This window comes from Eubalaena glacialis, chromosome 5 (genome assembly GCF_028564815.1).
Source record: "Eubalaena glacialis isolate mEubGla1 chromosome 5, mEubGla1.1.hap2.+ XY, whole genome shotgun sequence".
Classification (NCBI taxonomy): Eukaryota; Metazoa; Chordata; class Mammalia; order Artiodactyla; family Balaenidae; genus Eubalaena; species Eubalaena glacialis.
Genome location: NC_083720.1, coordinates 92633263 through 92652015, shown reverse-complemented (window position 1 = coordinate 92652015; position 18753 = coordinate 92633263). Strand labels below are relative to the sequence as shown.

Sequence of the window (18753 nt, the reverse complement as noted above, 5' to 3'; positions counted from 1 at the left end):
GAATGGGATCCACCTGGCTCTACCAACCATCATCCAATATACTCTAGGAAGCAAGCTCAGTTAGCCTCATCTATCCTCTTATTCTGAGAAAAATTATAACGGTAATATCTGGATGCACGCTTTCTATAAAAATTGCTACCTGGATGTTTCTCCATTCTGCTCAGGAAGAAGAGAGGTCAAGGAGAGTTTTCAGGCCATATCTCCCAGTGCCTGCTGCCACCTGGCCAGTACAAGTGACAGGGTGAGATGGGCTGCACCGCTGGCGGGAGCAGTGAGGCTCTCAGGAGGACACAGAGCATCTGGGAGTTGAGTGTGGAAAAGATGCAACAGAATCCTGCACAGAAAAGGTCCAGAGATCAATATAGACCATCTTCCCTTCGCTGAAAAAGAATGACTTTGGCTCTTGATCAGGGCAAAGCACACCCTCGTCTCAAAGCCAGAGGCTTCCTGTCACACTAACAGTGGTGAAGGGCCTCAGGAGCCCGCTGCATGGAACTAGCAGACCTCTTAACGCTCAGCAGGACCAGATTTCTGCAAGGATATGGAACTTAGTTCCTGGGCCTGGAATGTGCTTTCTCTTACTCTCCCACCACCTGTCTTTTCAGCTGGCTAGTTCTATTCATATTTCTGGTGTCAGCTTAAATATCACCTCCCCACAGGGGCCTTCCCCGACAGCTAAAGCTACTTGTGTTCCCTGTTGTCTTGTAACACCCACTGCTTCTCCTATTTCTCACAGCTCATACAAACACAAATATATGACATACACACACACATGCATATATATTTTAATGTGTTTAAAATGGTTTCTCTTCCTCAATGGAAAGCTCTGTGTGGTGAGAGATAGTACTGTCTATCACTATGCTAGCTCCCTGGAAGGAACTCAGTATAAAGTACTACACTAGTGAAGATGATAAATGTTGAAAATGATGACGATGAGGCTTTGACGTGTTCATGTGTCTGTTTCTTTGTGTAGTTGGAACATACCTCTCTATGAACTTGTGGTTGTGATTATTTGTCAGCCTGTCTGCCTCTCCCACCAGACAGTACTCTCTTCAATGGCAAGTCTCTGTGACTTATAGTCTTTGAATATCCAGCATCCGTGCAATGGCTGGTACAGCATGTATAAGTCATACATGTTTATGGAACCGAAACTTGAGATCCCAAATTGGGTTAGCACAGAGGGAATGGATAGGAGGGGTGGTTTGGCATATGGATGGGCAACATACTGGATTTGTACAACCTTACCCCGCAGATTTCAACATTTGCAGTATAAAGGAACCCAGGGAGTAGTGACAATTCATTCATTCTTTCTCTGCATCTAAATAGAATAATTCAATATGTGCACACAAAAGTAAGAGACATATGCATTATGCAGGAGGTATTAGCATAGTGTAAAAACTGTGTCATGTCTCAAGAGGTGGCCCTGTTGGATTTCAGTAGGAAACCACTAGAGAAATGAATGAGATGCTGAGCTATTTTAAATTATTGGAGAAAAACTGATCACCATGACTGCAGTCACCATTTACTGCTTTATTTATTACATGTTTATTCATGTATGTTATTTGTTAACTATTACTTATAAAAGTATTTATTTTGTAGACAAAGCATCTAAGGCATGAAACCTATAATAGTGAGGATGTAATAAAAGGAAACCTAATAATGCAGAGATTAAGAACTATGTGCTTGATACATGAGTGCTCCCCAAGGTCCATGTGCAGTTTGGGATAGATGAACTGATATCTTCTCCTATAACCGTCATAGTATGTGCAGTATGCCATTTATGTATCAAGTCCTATTTTCCGTGTCAATAACATTATGTGATATATAATGTAATCTCTTAATTAGAGAAAGAAAAATCAAGCAAAGTGATATGGTATGTGGTTAAGAGCACAGTTTCAAATTGCCACTCTGTCACCTACTTAGTTATCTGATTCTGAGGCAAATTTCCTAATCTCTTTGAACTTCGTTTTTCTTCCCTGTAACACTGGGAATGCTAATGGTAATAATAATAAATACTAACTAACATTGACATATGGGTTATTGTGTGACATTCATTATCTTCAGCACTTTGAATTTATTAACTGTTAATTTCACATCAACTCTATGAGATAAGCAATATTATTATGCCATTTTAGAGATGAAGAAACTTAGGCACAGAGAGGTTATGCAACCTGCCCAAATTTACACAGCTGGCAAGTGGTGCACTAAGTTACCCTCACTTTAGAGGACTTTCTCTTAACCAGATCATAGCTATCTTGTAAGAATTATTTAATTCTTTACAATTATTTAATTGTAATGCATGCAGAACAATTATTTTGTCTGCAATATTAATCTTATTATTAATATAACTCATAATATTAATAGTTATTAATAAAGTTTAGCTATTACTATAGTACATTAAAAATAGCACGTATCATCAGCTAGTGACTTTTGTTGGCCATATTATTAAATACCAAAGTTTAAAAAAATAAAAAGATAAGTAAGGCTTTTTTCCCTAATAATTCTGTTAAATGTAATAATATATGACAACAAAGCAATAATAAATTTGATTTTATATTACTATTTCTTTAAGAATAGTGTGGGTGTAAATTTAAGGGATTAGACATGAAAGAAAGTTCTGTTGATTGTAAAATAACAATTAGTAGGCTGGTAAAGCTTAAGTTCTCTATTGTGTTTATTTGCAAGGCTGATTCTCATACTGAAATGGTTACCATCTAGATATTTAGTAAATGCAAATGTGTACAAACATGTCAGGGTAAAACATTCAACACCAAGTAGAATCTGTGTTGTTATTATTATTATTGAAAATACTATCATATATTATTGAAAATATATATGATATCATATATCATCATATATTTTTTGCTCTACTGGTATTAAATATATCCACTTTAAAGTAAATAACCACTGCTTACAAGACTCACATTCTACAGCTTTATTATTTTTAGGATTCACAGGCTAAAATAAACATTAGAAAAATCTTTCAGAGAACGTTTTGAAACAAGACATCCTAGGACTAAGACAATGAAAAACATTATTTAAAGTGCCTAAATATATTAATAAACATTTATTGAGCAAGTGTTCCATGCCGGGCCCTGTGTGGTTCCTAACATCACTGACCATTATGGAATCATCATGGGCACATATGGTCTAACAGTACAGTGAAGCAAGATAAGTTAACACGGTTGTATTTGGAAAGAAATTTTTAAAGAAGGAAATGCAAAACACAGCACCACATTTAGCCAAGAGTTAGGGAGTAAACCATGTATTTTGAAACTAGCCTTGCTTACTTTCTTTTTTTATTAATTTTTAAATTTTTATACAATTTTTAAAGTTACTTTCCATTTACAGTTATTACAAAATATTGGCTCTATTCCCCCTGTTGTACAATACATCCTTGAGCCTATCTTACACCCTAGCCATGCTTACTTTCATCTTCTCTCTGTCGTCTATTAATCAGCCATCTCAGAACAAAATGTGACTTTTTGAGACAGAACGGAAAACATAGCCAAAGCTTCATACAGTATTACTCGGTATCCCGGATAAATAAGAACTCTAGAAAGCCAAGACCTCAAACTTTTATCCTTCTTGGGAGATAAAATGGTTTGATGGAAAGCGAAAAGATTAAGCAGCTGACCCACCATCTTCCAATATTTTCTGGACTATTTTCTTGATTCTGGGAGCTTCTGGGTCCAGGCAGATTTTCTTCCCATTCTTCAACGTTGCTCTGCAAGAGAGAACAGAATTATCCGAGAGCATCCTGGCACACTATCAGAAGGGATCCAACAGTGTCGGTAGGGATGGAGGTGAAGGGCTTCCCTAGTGAGGCAATACTGCAGAAGCAGAGACTTACATTACTTCGACGTTGGTGCAGTGGGGTCCTGCCCTGGTCACTTGCAAACTCTGGATGTTACTGGGATGAATGCCAGAGGTGGTCTTCACACATGAGCAGCGAAGTTCAACGTACAGCATTTTATCCATACTTTTAACTAGGGTAGAAGGTGTGATTCTATGAGTGGTCATGATTATCTCAAGGATCTTCCCTATTGATGGGTACCTCTCTCACAAGGCCATTGCGAGTCTGATCAGTAAACCTTTAGTAAAGTACCCTAGCAGAATTCCTGGCACATGAGTGCAGCGCCTCCATTTAGAGTTATTCATATAATGCCCGTCTCCAGTCCCAGGAGCATCGGGACAGTCCATCCCCCAGACACAGCTGCAGCAGAAACAGCCTCAGGTGCAGGGAAACAGAGACTCCACCTTCAGCTTTCCCTAAGTTTCTCTTACGTTCTCCAGTGGTGGAGGGAACCAGCGTGGTCAGGAGCAGTGACATCGGCAGCAACACCTGCAGGACAGGAAGTGGGATGGCCCTGGTACAGGAGGGGGTGGTGCTGCCTCTGAGGCTCATGGCGGAAAACACTGAGTCAGAGTCGTTCCCAGAGCCTGGGAGCCTGCAGCTAAGTCGCTTTTCACGGTCTCCTGCTGTCTTTTATACACACTCCCTCAAGGCCAGTAAGGAGAAAAAGGATAGGGATGGGGGAAGTGAGGGTGTGTGGTAATATATGTGTAAGAGTGGTCAAGTTGTGCCCAACCCAGATAAATGCCAGGCAAGTCAAATTCCTGCTAAATTTCATTTTAAGCATCCCTGCACACTCTCACTCCCCCCTTCTCAATACCTATCTCCCTTACACATTTTTAATACTCTACTTAGGCAAGAGCCAGACTGAAATATTACATATATTTTCTTTGTATAATTATGTAATATGCCCTGCCTTTCCTATAATGCAATTTAGAGGCCTTATAGACACTTTATGTGTATCTGAAAGCGTAAGTATGTGGCCCTTGGAAAAGAGAGTTATCTTCCCTTTCCGGTTGCCAAGGAAAGCAGATGTTTCTATCTTGGTTGTTGATAAGTATTGGGATTCGTTTGGAGTATGTGGATAAAATAGGAGCCAATTACCATCAAAGTCTCACTTTGCATATTAGTTTATGGGCTTCTTTCTGTCTTCCAAATATATTATCTTTTGTAATTTTATCCAGAAACTAGAAGCAAACTTATCCTCCTTTCTGTTATAAAATAAACTACTTTTCTCTATCATCTGAGTATACCCTAGAAAACAAGACCCAGCAGCTTTATTTTTCATTATTAATCTAGCTGAGAAATGTATAATACAATTCACTATAAAAGATTCATAACCTGCAGATGTATGTGGGATAAAGAATGCAAGTTCCTCTTCATCATTACTACACATTCCAGGTCTTCTATGGTAACCACTGGTAACAATTTGGCACTAGTTTTCTGTTCTCTCTACATTTATATACACACATATACATATACATAGAGCCACACACATAATATTGGGTAACTTTTTGGCCAACCCAATACATAGAGATAAACATATAGAGAAGTAGACATAGATTTTTTTATATAAATGGGATTATTATATAGCTTTTGTCCTTCAAAAATATGTCTTCAGCATCCTTGCATGCTACCTCAGTGTCACTTTTCCCCATTCTTTTCAATGTCTGCATAACATTCTATAGTATGGGCTCTTGTTGTTCAACTTCTGTCCCATTGGTGACCTTGAAGGTGTTTCCATTTTTGAACTTTTATATGAATTGCAGTAACGTCTTTATTCCTCAAGTCTCTCGCAGACACCAATTAAGGGTCTTGCTCTGAAACCCCACATGACAAAGCCCTGCAGCTATGCAGAGATAGACCTGCACATCACATACTGGCTTGCATATGCTATTGTCTGGATCTCTGCCCCATCTATGAGACTTGCTTCCTCAACAGGACTGTACACTTTTTTTTTAAGGTTTTTAAAATAACGTTTATTTCTTAAAAGTTAACATGTGCATAATAGGAAACCGAAAAACACAAGAAGCAAAAAACAGTCATCCATAATCACAAGCAGTTTACCGTTTGATGCGTCATTCTAAGTCTCATTTGTGTATCTACACAACTAAGCATCCATTTTTATGTAATTCAGATTTTACAGTTATGTATCATGCTTTTTCACACATCATGAATATTTACCATTTCAAAGTCCCACAGCTATATGAGTATTTTTATAACCAAGAATACACTATACCAACTCAATCCGGAAGGAAAAAAATATAATCCTGCCTTTCTTGGCAATAAAAATTTCATAAAAGACAAAAATGGCAACAGGCCTCTAGATAGATATTGGCAGACTTATGATTAAAATACTACATTCCCTTAATGTTCAATTAAAAATGAGACATAACACAACAGAGTACACAAAGCATAATGCTTCTAAGAGGATTCATTATCTGATCTAAACAAAGTATTAGCAAGAAGGTACGTTTCCATTGACTTACTTAACAATATGTTCCTATAGCACAGCCAAGAGATGCACACACATCAATGGTTATCATCAAAATATAAATATGAACACACCCACATACATCCCTCCCTTTATACTTCCTTCTGTCCCTCTTCTGCCAACCTAATGAAAGAGTCCTGATGTATATTTCTGAGATGGTTTAACCATTCCATGTCCAAGGTGCTGCTTTTTTTTTTTAAATCAATTATAACAAAGATATTTACAAATTGGTTAATTCACTAGCTCTACTTTTTATCCTACATCAACACCTCATGTCATCTAAAAAGCTTAGATGTTGCAAAGTAAAGAATGAACCTTGTCCACAATAAACATAGGTACTTTACAAAAATGCACATATAGACCTATGGTTATAACCTAAAACTGTCTTCTAGACATGGAGATATTAGCCAAGAGCCCTTCCTTTCACCCTTCGTCTTACCCTTCCACCAGCATTTCAACGACTAAGTACAGGACTACATCTAGCTCTAAGAAGTGGATTAACATAGACACTCCCAGAAGACACAGCCCTTCCTAAAAAACAACAAAAGAGCATTTATAAAGGGATTATTTTACTACCTCTACTTTTAATATATTTTGGACATTAGGACTTGCTTATTCTTTAATGCACAGCAATATTAACTGAAATGCACAAGTAGAACAATGGTTAGACAATCTGAACGTCTAGACTCATGGGCACAGAAACCCCCCTGTACACTTTTGAATACAGAGGCATGTCCAAGGTTTCTTTGAAGGCCTCGTGTATCTTATAATGTGTAAGGTAACACAATATACAGTAGGTCTTAGCTAAACAGTGTTAGTGAATAAATCAATGAATATGTATCACTAAAGGAAAGTTTCGTTTTCATTTCTAATCAGTCACAATTCTCAAATTAGACTTCACATGGCCCAAAGTACCTGTGGTATAAAAAGGTGATTTGGAAGGCTGGGTAAAAAAGGATGAGGCCCCAGACACAGGTTGTCTTCCTCTTACAACTATGTCCAAATCTTACACACTATTCAAACTTCCCATTTTCTTTTTTGCTTATTTATTTATACCTTTAAAATTTTAGAAGAAACTCTTAAAATATTAAATGTATAAGATTACTTTTTATCAAAAGAATGACTACAGTAAATGATTTCCAACTTTTAAAAAATTTTAAGCCAATTTTTCCTGTTGTTTAGCAGTTACTGACTATGCCTACTTAAGTTCTTATTTCCTGTTTTACAATGTATTCCTTATTTTTCTCCACCCCATTTGTTTTCTTCTTATAACTTACAGTCTAGCAGCAGAACATATTAAATTAACCTGATTTTCCACCTCTCCCAACCCCAAAATTCATAGTCTAGCAGGTAAGCTTAAGGAAAATCTTAAGCTGAAAAAAATTAGTATCCCTCTAAGAGTGACCATGTGAAGTGAATTATAGAAAGAATTTCAACAGGAAACAGAATCAGGAGAGCAAACTTCCTTCTGGTTCTTCCTGAGTGATGACGGTATAGCCTTTCCCCATTATTGTGATTAAACTATTGCTAATTCACAAATCAGATATGTTTGTATTCAACCATAAGCTCAAAACCATTTCCACAGCAAGATATAAAGTTTTTTGGCATTATTCATCATATCGTTCTTTTTCTGTCCATCCCACCTCTCCCCTCTGCAACACGTACTGTTTACTATATCTTGAGTTTCACTGTACTCTTCCCCCTCCCCGACCCCCATACAAACACTATCCACATTTCCTGCCTGGTTCGCTTAGTAAGATTAGTCAAAAGTTCCTAATCCTTTTGGGGAAACTATATGGAAAGTCTTCTGAGCTAATGATGTTGCTTGACTTAGTTGATACCAGGAAAGAGGTAGGCATGTAGCACAGGATCACCAACTCATTGTCTTAATCAACAAGTGTATTTTGTCACGAAAGACACATCGACAGCAAGGTTTGTGAGGAAGTATTAACACATTTCTTGAGTCACTAAAATTTCACAAGCCTATTAGCGTTTGAGGTAAATAACGTTTTGCTAGTTTTCATTTCTTCAATATATATTAAATATCTACTATGTGCCAGTCATTACAAAGTCTCTTTGCTGTGTGGCTTAGTCATTTAACTACTTCTTTTTTAAAAGTGAGATCTCAAATATTTGTGCAAAGCAATGGGATATAAATACTAATTTGCTATTACTACTACTACTATTGCTAACTGCTATTACTGTCACATGCATAATTTTCTTGGATTTCCATGAAGAGAAACATAATACCGACACGAATAACCTGACTATACAGAAATGGGTAAAAAATATTTTAAAATCAGTTATTCAAACAAAAGAAGTTACTTTATGCAAAGTTATAACTTGAGAATGCTAGAAAATTAGTGTCAGAAGTTCTTGGGTTTAAAAATAACTTGACAGCTTTTTATGACTCTTACTTTGTCACTCTTTTTTTTTTTTTTGTGGTAAGTTACTTTATCTCTTTTTCCTCTAAGTCATTGTCTCATAAATAGCAGTGTCATTCAGGAAACTAGCAAGTTTTCTAAGACTCAGAACAGAACTTATCTGTTAGCTATTTTAAAAGAAAATGTCTAGAGACACTGGAGGAACATTAGCCTTTAAAATTAAAACATATATTAATTCTGCATTAATTAGAATGTTTTGAACTGACATCTCCTAAATATGAAGGGGATAAGCCACTGCCTACAAATTAGTAATAAAACAATGGGTACACTAGGGGCAGGACAGGAATAAAGACGCAGATGTAGAGAATGGACTTGAGGACACGGGAAGGGGGAAGGGTAAGCTGGGATGAAGTGAGAGAGTGTCATGGACATATATACACTACCAAATGTAAAATAGATAGCTAGTGGGAAGCAGCTGCATAGCACAGGGAGATCAGCTCGGTGCTTTGTGACCACCTAGAAGGGTGGGATAGGGAGGGTGGGAGGGAGACGCGAGAGGGAGGAGATATGGGGATATATGTATACGTATAGCTGATTCACTTTGTTATAAAGCAGAAACTAACACACCATTGTAAAGCCATTATACTCCAATAAAGATGTTAAAAAAAACAAGCAAAAAAAACAATGGGTACAGAAGATCCTAGAGATGATAAAATGGAGGGTCAGTTTGTTAAAGCACTTTAATCAATAAATTGAAATACTAGCCAACAAAAGCTTTCCTATAAGTGCTAAAATCTAATATGTCTTCTGTATAACTCTGAGTGGCCAAGAATGATCCAGACCTCAAATACTCTGGCACTAATTTAATTGAGGCTGTATCTTATCCAGGGGTGAGGCATGGTGTGGGGAGTGGAGGGAGAGGGGGGAAGGTGAAAGGGCTGATGGGGAAATATCTTCCTGGGTGCTGTTATACAGGAACAATGCAAAGTTTTGCAAGCCTGTGGATTTTTATTTTAATTATATTGATTGTTACCATTTGTTGAACATCAGATGCCTGACCATCCTTTTTTGATCCTCTTTTACTGCATAACAAGCCAACTCCAAACTTAGTGGCTTACGGCAACGGTTTGTAATTTCTGATAACTCTGTGTGCTAATGAGGGGTTCTTCTGTTTTCATCTTGCCTGAGCTCACTTGAGTTGGTGTGGTCAGAGGGCAACTGGAATGGCTGAAAAGTCCAAACTGGCCTCTTTCCCGTGGGAGGTGGTTCGTGCTGGCTGCTGTCTGAGATGTTTGCTGGGGCACCTTGGTCGTCCTGCTCTTCCTCCGCTTTTAAGTAGTATCGTTATATTTCTCATGAATAAATGAAGAAGGAGGAAGGAAGGGAGCAGGAGAGAGAGAAAGAGAGAGAGAGGGAAGAGGAGAGTAGGAAAGGGTAAGGAAAGAGAGAAAAAGACAATAAAAGACAAGAGCCTTCCACCCTCCTCCCTTCCCATCCCGTTTCCTTTCTTCTCCTCCTCCTGCTCCTTCCCTCTCCTCCCCTCCTCGCCCCTCCCCAGCCCCAGAAACCATGATGCACCTCCAGGATGCCCTTTCAGGATCCTCTGGAGGGTGCACCACAGCTTTTTTCCTTTGCTGGGAATGATGGCAGCAGATAACGCAGAACAAACGTCCCCCCTGGGCATAGCTCACCGCCTGAGGGCGCTGTCTCACCCAAAGCTATGCCCACTCCCCAGGGGTAGCCCACATCTAATGGCTGGCCAATGGGCGGATTCAGAGGTCTGCCTCCCTGCCAAAATGCAGAATAACTCTGCAAAGCCATGCCAGCTCCAGAGCTTCTCACAGGGCCACCCGAATCTTCTGTCACACAGCAGTTCTTCCTTTGCCCACTGCTGCTTTCTTACTTCCTGACAGATGTTAATTTTTAGAGCATTCCTCAAATTTCCTGCATGCAAATCTCCTCTCAGAGTTTGATTCTAGGCAATGCCACCTAAGACACTATTTCTCTCTCTCTCTCTCTCCAAAAATATCTAGTTCCTTTTCATTCAGCTTTCAAGAAAAGCTTTGTCAGAGAAAACTTTGAGTGTATTTGTTGCCAAAAGACCTTACCTTAGGTTGAAAGCTTCTCATCTTCGTAATCGCCATATCATAAGGATCCTGCACAAGGTCCAGTATGAAACAAGATTACCAATAAATGTCCATACCGATATTTGATGGATTAATGTTTATAAGAAGGGAAATACATCATACATCTTTATAATGTTGGCACATAATTGACAGAAGATATATAGAGAATATGAATGCATTGTTTCCAGAAGCTTCCTGAAAAAGACTGGTGGAAAAAAAAAGATTTCTTAAACGCACTAAAAATTAATCATTCACACATAGGTATAAAGAATGGTAATAAATATGAGAAAAATTAAGGGTGCTTAAATGATTGAACCCTCAGTTTTCTCACTTAAAGAGGAGCTTGAATTAGGAGGCTTGAGAAAGGAACTAACATTTATCAAGAAACTGCTTTGTTCCAGGTTAGTCTTTATTGCCTGAGAGATAGATATTATTGTACTGCTTTTACAGATGAGAAAACTGAGGGATGGAGAGGTTAAATAAATTGCCGGGTGGAGAGGTTAAATAAATTGCCAAAGTCACGTAGCTAAAAATACTCAAAACTAGACTTGAAATGCAACTGCTTTGACTTGCACTTCACCACAAACTACAAAGAAATATCACTGGCCTCTCTTGCTGGAAGTGAATCAGATCAACTATTTTTCTCTTTGTTCAACCCAAGAGGTGGGACAGAAATAATCATCACACATTTATGTGGTAGTGGAAACACATCCATTAAGAACACGGATTTTTCAGAGGGCAGGGGATGTTCCTGCAATTTCTCAATATTTAAGAAACGGGACTCTAGACTTTGTAGAAACAAAGTTTTACACCTAAACTCTACGTCTTTCTATGTCATTATTTCACTTTACATATTTGAAGTATGAACAGTCCTTGTCAGGAATATATTAATTTTGCTGACTAAAAGCCACTGAGGACCATCAGCCAATATCAGAATCATGTGCACTCTCCTTGTCTTCCGTGATTTAGTCAGGGCGGCAAATTGAAATCCCCAGGTGCTTCTTCTGTCTGGTAAATTTCTCAATTTGTAACATCCAGGAAGGACTTTTGAAGTTATGAACAATTATGAGAATTACCCACAGCTACTCTTTTCCTCATGCAAGAATTAAAACTATGATAGAAAAACAAAGCCACTAGTCATATTTTATCATAGATCCTGTCATATCTTCAGGAACTGAAGGATTATGTGAATGTGTCACACCCAGAGGCAAACAAGAAAGTCTGGTAGAATGAAGGGCATTGATTGCACATTGAAAATTGTTTGGATTGGGGGAGTAACATAGAGTAAATTTTAGCTGAGCATTTGTTCAATTCCCGGTGATTTCATACATGAGAATGAATTTCAGAGGGATAGCAGAGTGAATATAGTCTTTAGGAATTTAGAGGAGGAAAATAGAAGGTATACCCTTAGAAGATGTACATTAGATTAATTTCCCCTGGATATGTTAGTCTTTGAGTTTGCTAGTGGCAGCATCAATAGTAACAGCAGGATTGGTGAGTAGTAGCTGTCACTGAGGTTCTTGTATAGGTTATACTTTGGTAATATACTGTGATCTATTTTATTTGTAGGACAGCCAATTATGGCATGAGCATGACAAATATGATTTCAAGAATATTACAATAAGGTCTTATTCTATGATCTATAAACAAACTAAACTTATAAATCTTGCTTCTGGGAAAAACAAACATCTTGTATTATGATAAAGAAGTAATCAGTAATGTTTATTTCTTCACATAATTTATGTTTTGTCCTTCCCAAAGGCATTTAATATGCTTTCATTTGTTATTATCAGGCACTTAATGAGTATTTTGGGGCTGATACAATAAATCAGGGATTGTTTAAAACACTGAAATTTATAATTCAAACATTTATAGTAACTGGTTTGTTTTTTTAGGATTAGTGTATAACTTATGGGTTCAAAGGGAAAAAATGCTATTTGAGAGAGCAATAAAATACCATAGATGTTTAACAATTTTTTAAAAAAATTTGAGGTATTTTGTGATTTTTTATATTGTTGAAAAAATTGTCAGCAAACTCATCTCTTTGAATCTACTCTAGGTTTTTTCATATCTTTGTATCTCTCTGTTTCTCTCACACATACATTCTCTCTCTATTACATAGATATATTAATATGTAATAATAGAACATTTATTAATCTAATTGATATTTGATATATATGGAAAGAGGTGAAAAGATGTAGAATAACTTAGGTTAGGTATAGATATGTTAATAATATATTAACATATATTAATAAATACAAATACATGTTAATATAAGCATATATAACATATATAACATATTAATCCAATTGGGGGATGCGTGTATGTATACTAATTGGATTAGTCTCTTTCCTTTTGTTTTCTTGCTCTTCCTCAGAAAGAGCTATTCGCATGAAATTGCTATTTTAATACCAGAGAGACAGTGGGATCACTTATCTTTTAAAGCACCTACTATGTGCTAGGCACTGTCCTAGGAACTGAGGTGAACATCATAAACATAGCCCTGCCCTCATGGAGCTTACAGTGAAGGTGGAACAGACACTAAATAAATGACCACATGTACATAGTCTCTATGGGCTCTACAGTCATGTTGGCGACAAAATGCTGTGAAGGGAAAGAACAAAGTTCTATGACAGGATATAAAAGGGACTTTAATCTAGTGGGGGGAAGGGTCAGAGAGGCCATGAGTGACATGTAAACTGGCCTTGAAGGAAGGATGGGAGTTAGTCAGGTGAAAGTGAGGGGTCAGTGTTATAGGCTGAAGGGACTGCACATACCAAAGCTCTTGTTGGATTACTTGTAGGCAAGAAAGAGAAAAGAGGGTAAGGAATTAAAATTTATTCAGCACCTACCATGAGCCAGGTGACTGATTTTAGGACACTATCTGACAACCTGAGTTTCAGTATAATTTATTAATTCATTAAAGTCAATCTGTATCAGGTATTGGGGATGCAGAGATGAACGAAATATGGCAGATGCTCTGGGAGAACTCTAAGTAGAGTAGGGCAAAAACCCTTATAAGCAAGTAAAAGCAATGCAATGTTGGCTATTCACATAAATTCAAATATTTAGAAGATACTATGGGAACATCAAAATGGAAACCACGATCTCTGCTGGGAGTGCCAAGGAAAACTTCATGGGGGAGGTGTTGTTTGAACTGAGCTCTGAAGGAGTAATAAGCTTCCTCCTATAGACAGAAAATGGGAAGGGCCTTCCCAGTAGAGGCCCTACCAAATGCAAAGGCCTGGACCTGGAAAGAACATGCCCTGTAAGGGAACTAAATTCTTGACTGCAAAGATGCTAGGGAAAAATGAAGTTGAAGTAATAATCAGGAGTCATGAAACAGAACCTAATTTGTCATACTTTGCAACTTGTATTTCATGTCTAGGAAACAGGCAGCAGTAAAGGATTTAAGGTAAGGAAGGCTTATCTATTTGTGTTTTCTAAAGAACCCAGAGATCGTTGGTGCTGTGAAGGAGGAACTGGAAAGGGATTGAGCTTGGAAATAGGTTGAACTAATGCAAGGACATTGGGAAACGAGGGTCCTCTCTGCTAACCAAAGAGGAGAGTGGTTAATTTTTACAATAATTTAGAATTAAAGAGGAATGACATTTTTGTAACAGTACAATAAAGAAGAAAGAACTTGAGTAAATTTTTAAAATCTTTTATTGTTTTTCCCAGAGAACAAAGGAAGTACCATAAACCATTGAGACCACATTTAACAAGTGCAATTTTAACATAGTAAATGTGATGCATATGTAATTCTTTGTAACAAAATGGTCAAAACCTTTAAAAGATACAGTATAAGCATCTGCAAATCTTAGCAGGGCAGTGCATTTTTTTTTTTTTTTTAAACTGCATGATGAGTTTATATTCAAAGAGCTCAAATATGTTTTCAGAACTTTCAAAGTATAAATCATTGTTAAGTTTGCCTTTACTCTTTTTTTTTTAACTTCTTTATTGGAGTATAATTGCTTTACAATGTGCCTTTACTTTTAAGAAACTAAAAGGATGTATTTTTATAAAAACTAGAAATAAGGAATTTACCTAGTTCCTAGCTTCTTCATCAATCCAAAACATATACTTAGAAATATAATACTAGAGATATAATACTCCTAATAAACTAGATAATAAATACCATAAAAATCAAAAGTTTAATGAGTAAGTCGTGACATTATGCCATACTAGGAAGATATCAAATATCTAAATGTATAGGAAAAGAATATATTAGTCCGTATAGAACTCATACATTTAGAAATTCTAAATAAGGAAATATATTCTACACAGATAACTGTATAATACATTCAGATTTCTAATGCAGTATAACTTAAATAGCTAACCAGGGTCAAGAGTAAGAAAATTCTCTAACATATTCCTCAAGAAACAATACTAAAGTAGTTCCTATTTCATGAAAGAGTGAGAATGACAGTTTATCTCCATATACAGCATTCTAATGAAATATCATTCACACATTAAAGACACAGCTTTTTCCATAGCACTATAAGAACTGTATTCTAGAAATACAATAGTCACCTTGAAAGATTAACAACCAGTGATTCTTGATTCACAATTTAGTTAATTGCCAAAGATTTCAGTAGCATAGCAGATAAAATGACAGCAAATAAGGAGCAGGAAATACTACGCTAAACACACCATAAACTGAGCAGAAAGCTGCAGGGACAAACATAGTTTCCCTCCTCTCATCTCTCTCTCACAGTGGGGAATTCATACAGAAACCTAACCCCTTGGAGAAAATCAGCCCTTGCTTCTTGTCTTCACTGGGTCCAGAGATCCCCAGAAAACTCTTCTGCTGAAGAACTGGGCAATTTTTCCAATGCACGGTCCTTTCTCTTAATTTTTCTTGTTTCCACTGTTGGGAAAAGAATTACATCAGTTTAACCAAATTTCCACACACCTGTCTACCCCAACTTGTTTTCAAAACACAGTTAAGGATCAATAAAAAGCAAAGGGTGGACTCAAGGTCTCTAGTAACAACAACAACAACAAATACATCTCAGTGATGAGTTCTGTGTAACCTCCTAGGCAATTACACATGACATTTGTGATAAGGGTTTTCCCAGGACATTCTAGAACAACTTTCGCCCCTTCTCCCCAACATCCTTTTTTTTTTCTAAGCGTGGTCTGGAATGTGGTGGCCAAATCCCACGCGGAGAATAAGGACTTTGAGAAGTCCGCACTCCAAGAGACATTCAGAAACCAAAAAGATCAAGGTGACAGGTACCTGTCCAACATTTTCTGGATGACCTTCTTGATCAGAGGAGCTTCTGGGTCCAGACAGACTTGCTTTCTGTTCTTCAAGGTGGCTCTGCAGAGAGAAAAGGAGGATGCGCCCATGAGCTGCGGGGGCTGAAGTCAGGGCTGGGGAGACATCCCTCTTGCCAAGGTCACAGTGGACAGCGCCGTGCAGGAGGACTTACACCACTTCCACCTTGGAGCACTGCGGTCCTGGGGCGATCACCTGCAGGTTACTGACCATCTTGGGATGAATCCCCGGTGTGGTGGTTAAGCACATGCAACGCAGCTCTCTCACTATGGCCGCGACAGGACCAGCTGGGGTAGAAAGAGAGACACGGTTATGGGCAGGTTGCTGGGAGATCTCTTCCCCAGCCAGTCCGCCCTGGACATTTCCCCACGCCCGGGACGCCGCTCCGCCTGCCCGGTGCGTCCGGCTGGCTGTGAGCTCTCACCGCTGGCGAGGGGCCCTGGCGGCGTCAGCAGCAGCAGCGCCAGCAGCAAGCACAGAGAGCCCGGAGGGCCGGGGATGCGGGCGGCGCGGCTGGGTAGGAGTCTCATAGCGGCGAAGAGACTCAGCGAGAGGGCTTCAGAAGGAGGGAGAAGGGGTGGGATTTGAAGCTCTAGAGCACCGTGACTTCTTCGGGTCCTCCGCATCCCTTTTATCTGCACTCGCCCCTTCCCCCCGGCAGGAAATTCAATCTTTGGGATGCTTGGGAAATTCCCTGAACTGAGGGGGGCGGGGGAAAGGGGGCTGAGTGGAGCGGGGTTGGGCAGTGGGGTTTGGGGAGGGCGGCTGGGAGCAGCTGGCTGCACCCGTTCCTCAATGCACGAGTCAGCTCGCCCCGCGGCGGATGGGGTGCTGCGCTGCTCCCGCAGGAAGTGAGAAGCAGTCCTGCGGAGATTTCATCCTCGGGGCCAGCCTGGGCTAGCGAGAGCCAGCTTCTCCTGGGGGACAGAGTCTTCTCAGAGATGCCCGTCGTCTCCACCTAAACAGGAAGACTGGGAACAAAGTAGCCCGGAGGTTTGACTTTAGAAAGATTTCTGAAATTCCTTTCTAATTATTATTACTATGATTATTCAGGAAATGTAAGCCGTGATTAAAACTGCACCAAACTGCAAGACCTTGCACTCCTGCTTGCAGGCAGACCATTCTAGGTTCTTCAAATTAGGTTATAATTCTCTGGTCTTCAGCCAGCATTAGAAGCCAAGATAATACGATGAAAGTATCTCTGCTCCCACTTGAAGTCAGTGGGAGGAACAGGCTCCAAAATCAAGTCTACTTACTGGAAATTCTATACTTAGTTTTGCAAACATGAGTGTCAAGGTGGTTTAACAAAAATCTTCAAAAATCACCCAGCAAATTGCCCTGGGAAATGATGCCTTGCTTTCCGCAGATCAATACACTATGGAAGTGGAAGATGTATGGTCTTGTTTGGGGGTGGGATGGGGAGGGGTGAGTGCAGACTAAAGCAATACCACAGAGTCCAACCTCTTAGCTATGGCTCCAGACCCTCCTAACTCCATGTGTAACTGATCCAGTTTGGAGAAGCTCTGGAGTCTGATGAGTTTAAGGGGCTCATCTGGAAGTTTGGTTCTAGGGATTCGAATCAATTTGGCAGCAAGAGAGCACCCACTCTGGCTTCATGCAAACAACTTCATGGGAGGGAAGGGTGACTCACACACACATGGGCTTCTGGAACCATCCAGCTTCTTGATCAGTGGTGTGACCAAGCCTGTTTCCACAGTACCGTTCTAGTCAGAGTGAGCCCACAGCTGCGCCCTGAACCTGAGGTGTGAGGTAGCTTCCAGCCTCCTCTCTTTCTCTTCTCTGTGGAAGCAGTTAGCACTCTGAAGTTTTAACGGCTGGGTCTTTCACATGTCTAGCTCCATGGCAGGCATGGCAATGATGTTGGAATGGCATGTAGGCTTTTTTTCATGGAAATCTAACTAGATCCTATTCTGGATTGTTCTCAAGACTGTTGTCCTCACAGTTGGCCAGCCAAGGCAATCGGTAAACATGATGGCAATTAGAAACCAGTCATGGAACAAAATTCTTTTCCTTCTCTCTCGTGACCCTGGAACCTTTTCTTAACTCCTTCACACATCTTCCTTGACAGGACATCACCTCCACTGGTGAGCAAGAAGGAGGTGTCATAGAGCTTTAGAACTTTTAGTCCAGAAGAAAACTTTAGAAATCCCCTAGTTGAAGAGGGCTGAGAGGTTTGGCCTCACTTTGTGGGAAGTTAAATGGGAAGCTCCTGCACAGCTTCCTAATCCCATCAGCATCATATCTGACTCAACTAATACAATCCTTCATCCTTCTGGGAGGTGGTGATCTGGGAAAATAGCCTTCAGATTATTATTATATATTGCCTTTTTAGACATTAGACTGAATCTAAAGACAAAAGCCTCACTGATGTGGATAAGATAAAATTTCAAAAATGTAACTAAAAATCTTGGACAATTAAATTCAATTTAACCACAGGGAATAAGCCATAGTATAAGATTTTGTGGGAGGAAAAGTGTTTAATGACTCAAGTAGGTTATTGACTTTTTATAAGTGTATATGTGTATGTATGTGTGTGATTGTGTGTATGTGTATGTGTGTTTAGGTTCCAAATAAGCTGTTTTAAATAT

At 39.0% G+C, this 18753-nt stretch overlaps 2 protein-coding genes across 2 annotated transcripts; both read right to left on the bottom strand.

Moving 5' to 3' along the window:
• Positions 1-3624: 3624 nt before the first annotated feature.
• Positions 3625-4408, bottom strand: PPBP (pro-platelet basic protein). The gene is made up of 3 exons (XM_061191462.1): positions 4288-4408; positions 3854-3989; positions 3625-3727 (listed from the first exon to the last, which is right to left on the bottom strand). Exons 1-3 carry the CDS (start codon positions 4406-4408, stop codon positions 3625-3627), a joined length of 360 nt encoding a protein of 119 aa, XP_061047445.1.
• An 11110-nt stretch (positions 4409-15518) lies between these two features.
• Positions 15519-16770, bottom strand: LOC133092228 (C-X-C motif chemokine 6). The gene is made up of 4 exons (XM_061191461.1): positions 16569-16770; positions 16299-16431; positions 16103-16186; positions 15519-15730 (listed from the first exon to the last, which is right to left on the bottom strand). Exons 1-4 carry the CDS (start codon positions 16768-16770, stop codon positions 15712-15714), a joined length of 438 nt encoding a protein of 145 aa, XP_061047444.1. The 3' UTR covers positions 15519-15711.
• Positions 16771-18753: the final 1983 nt, after the last annotated feature.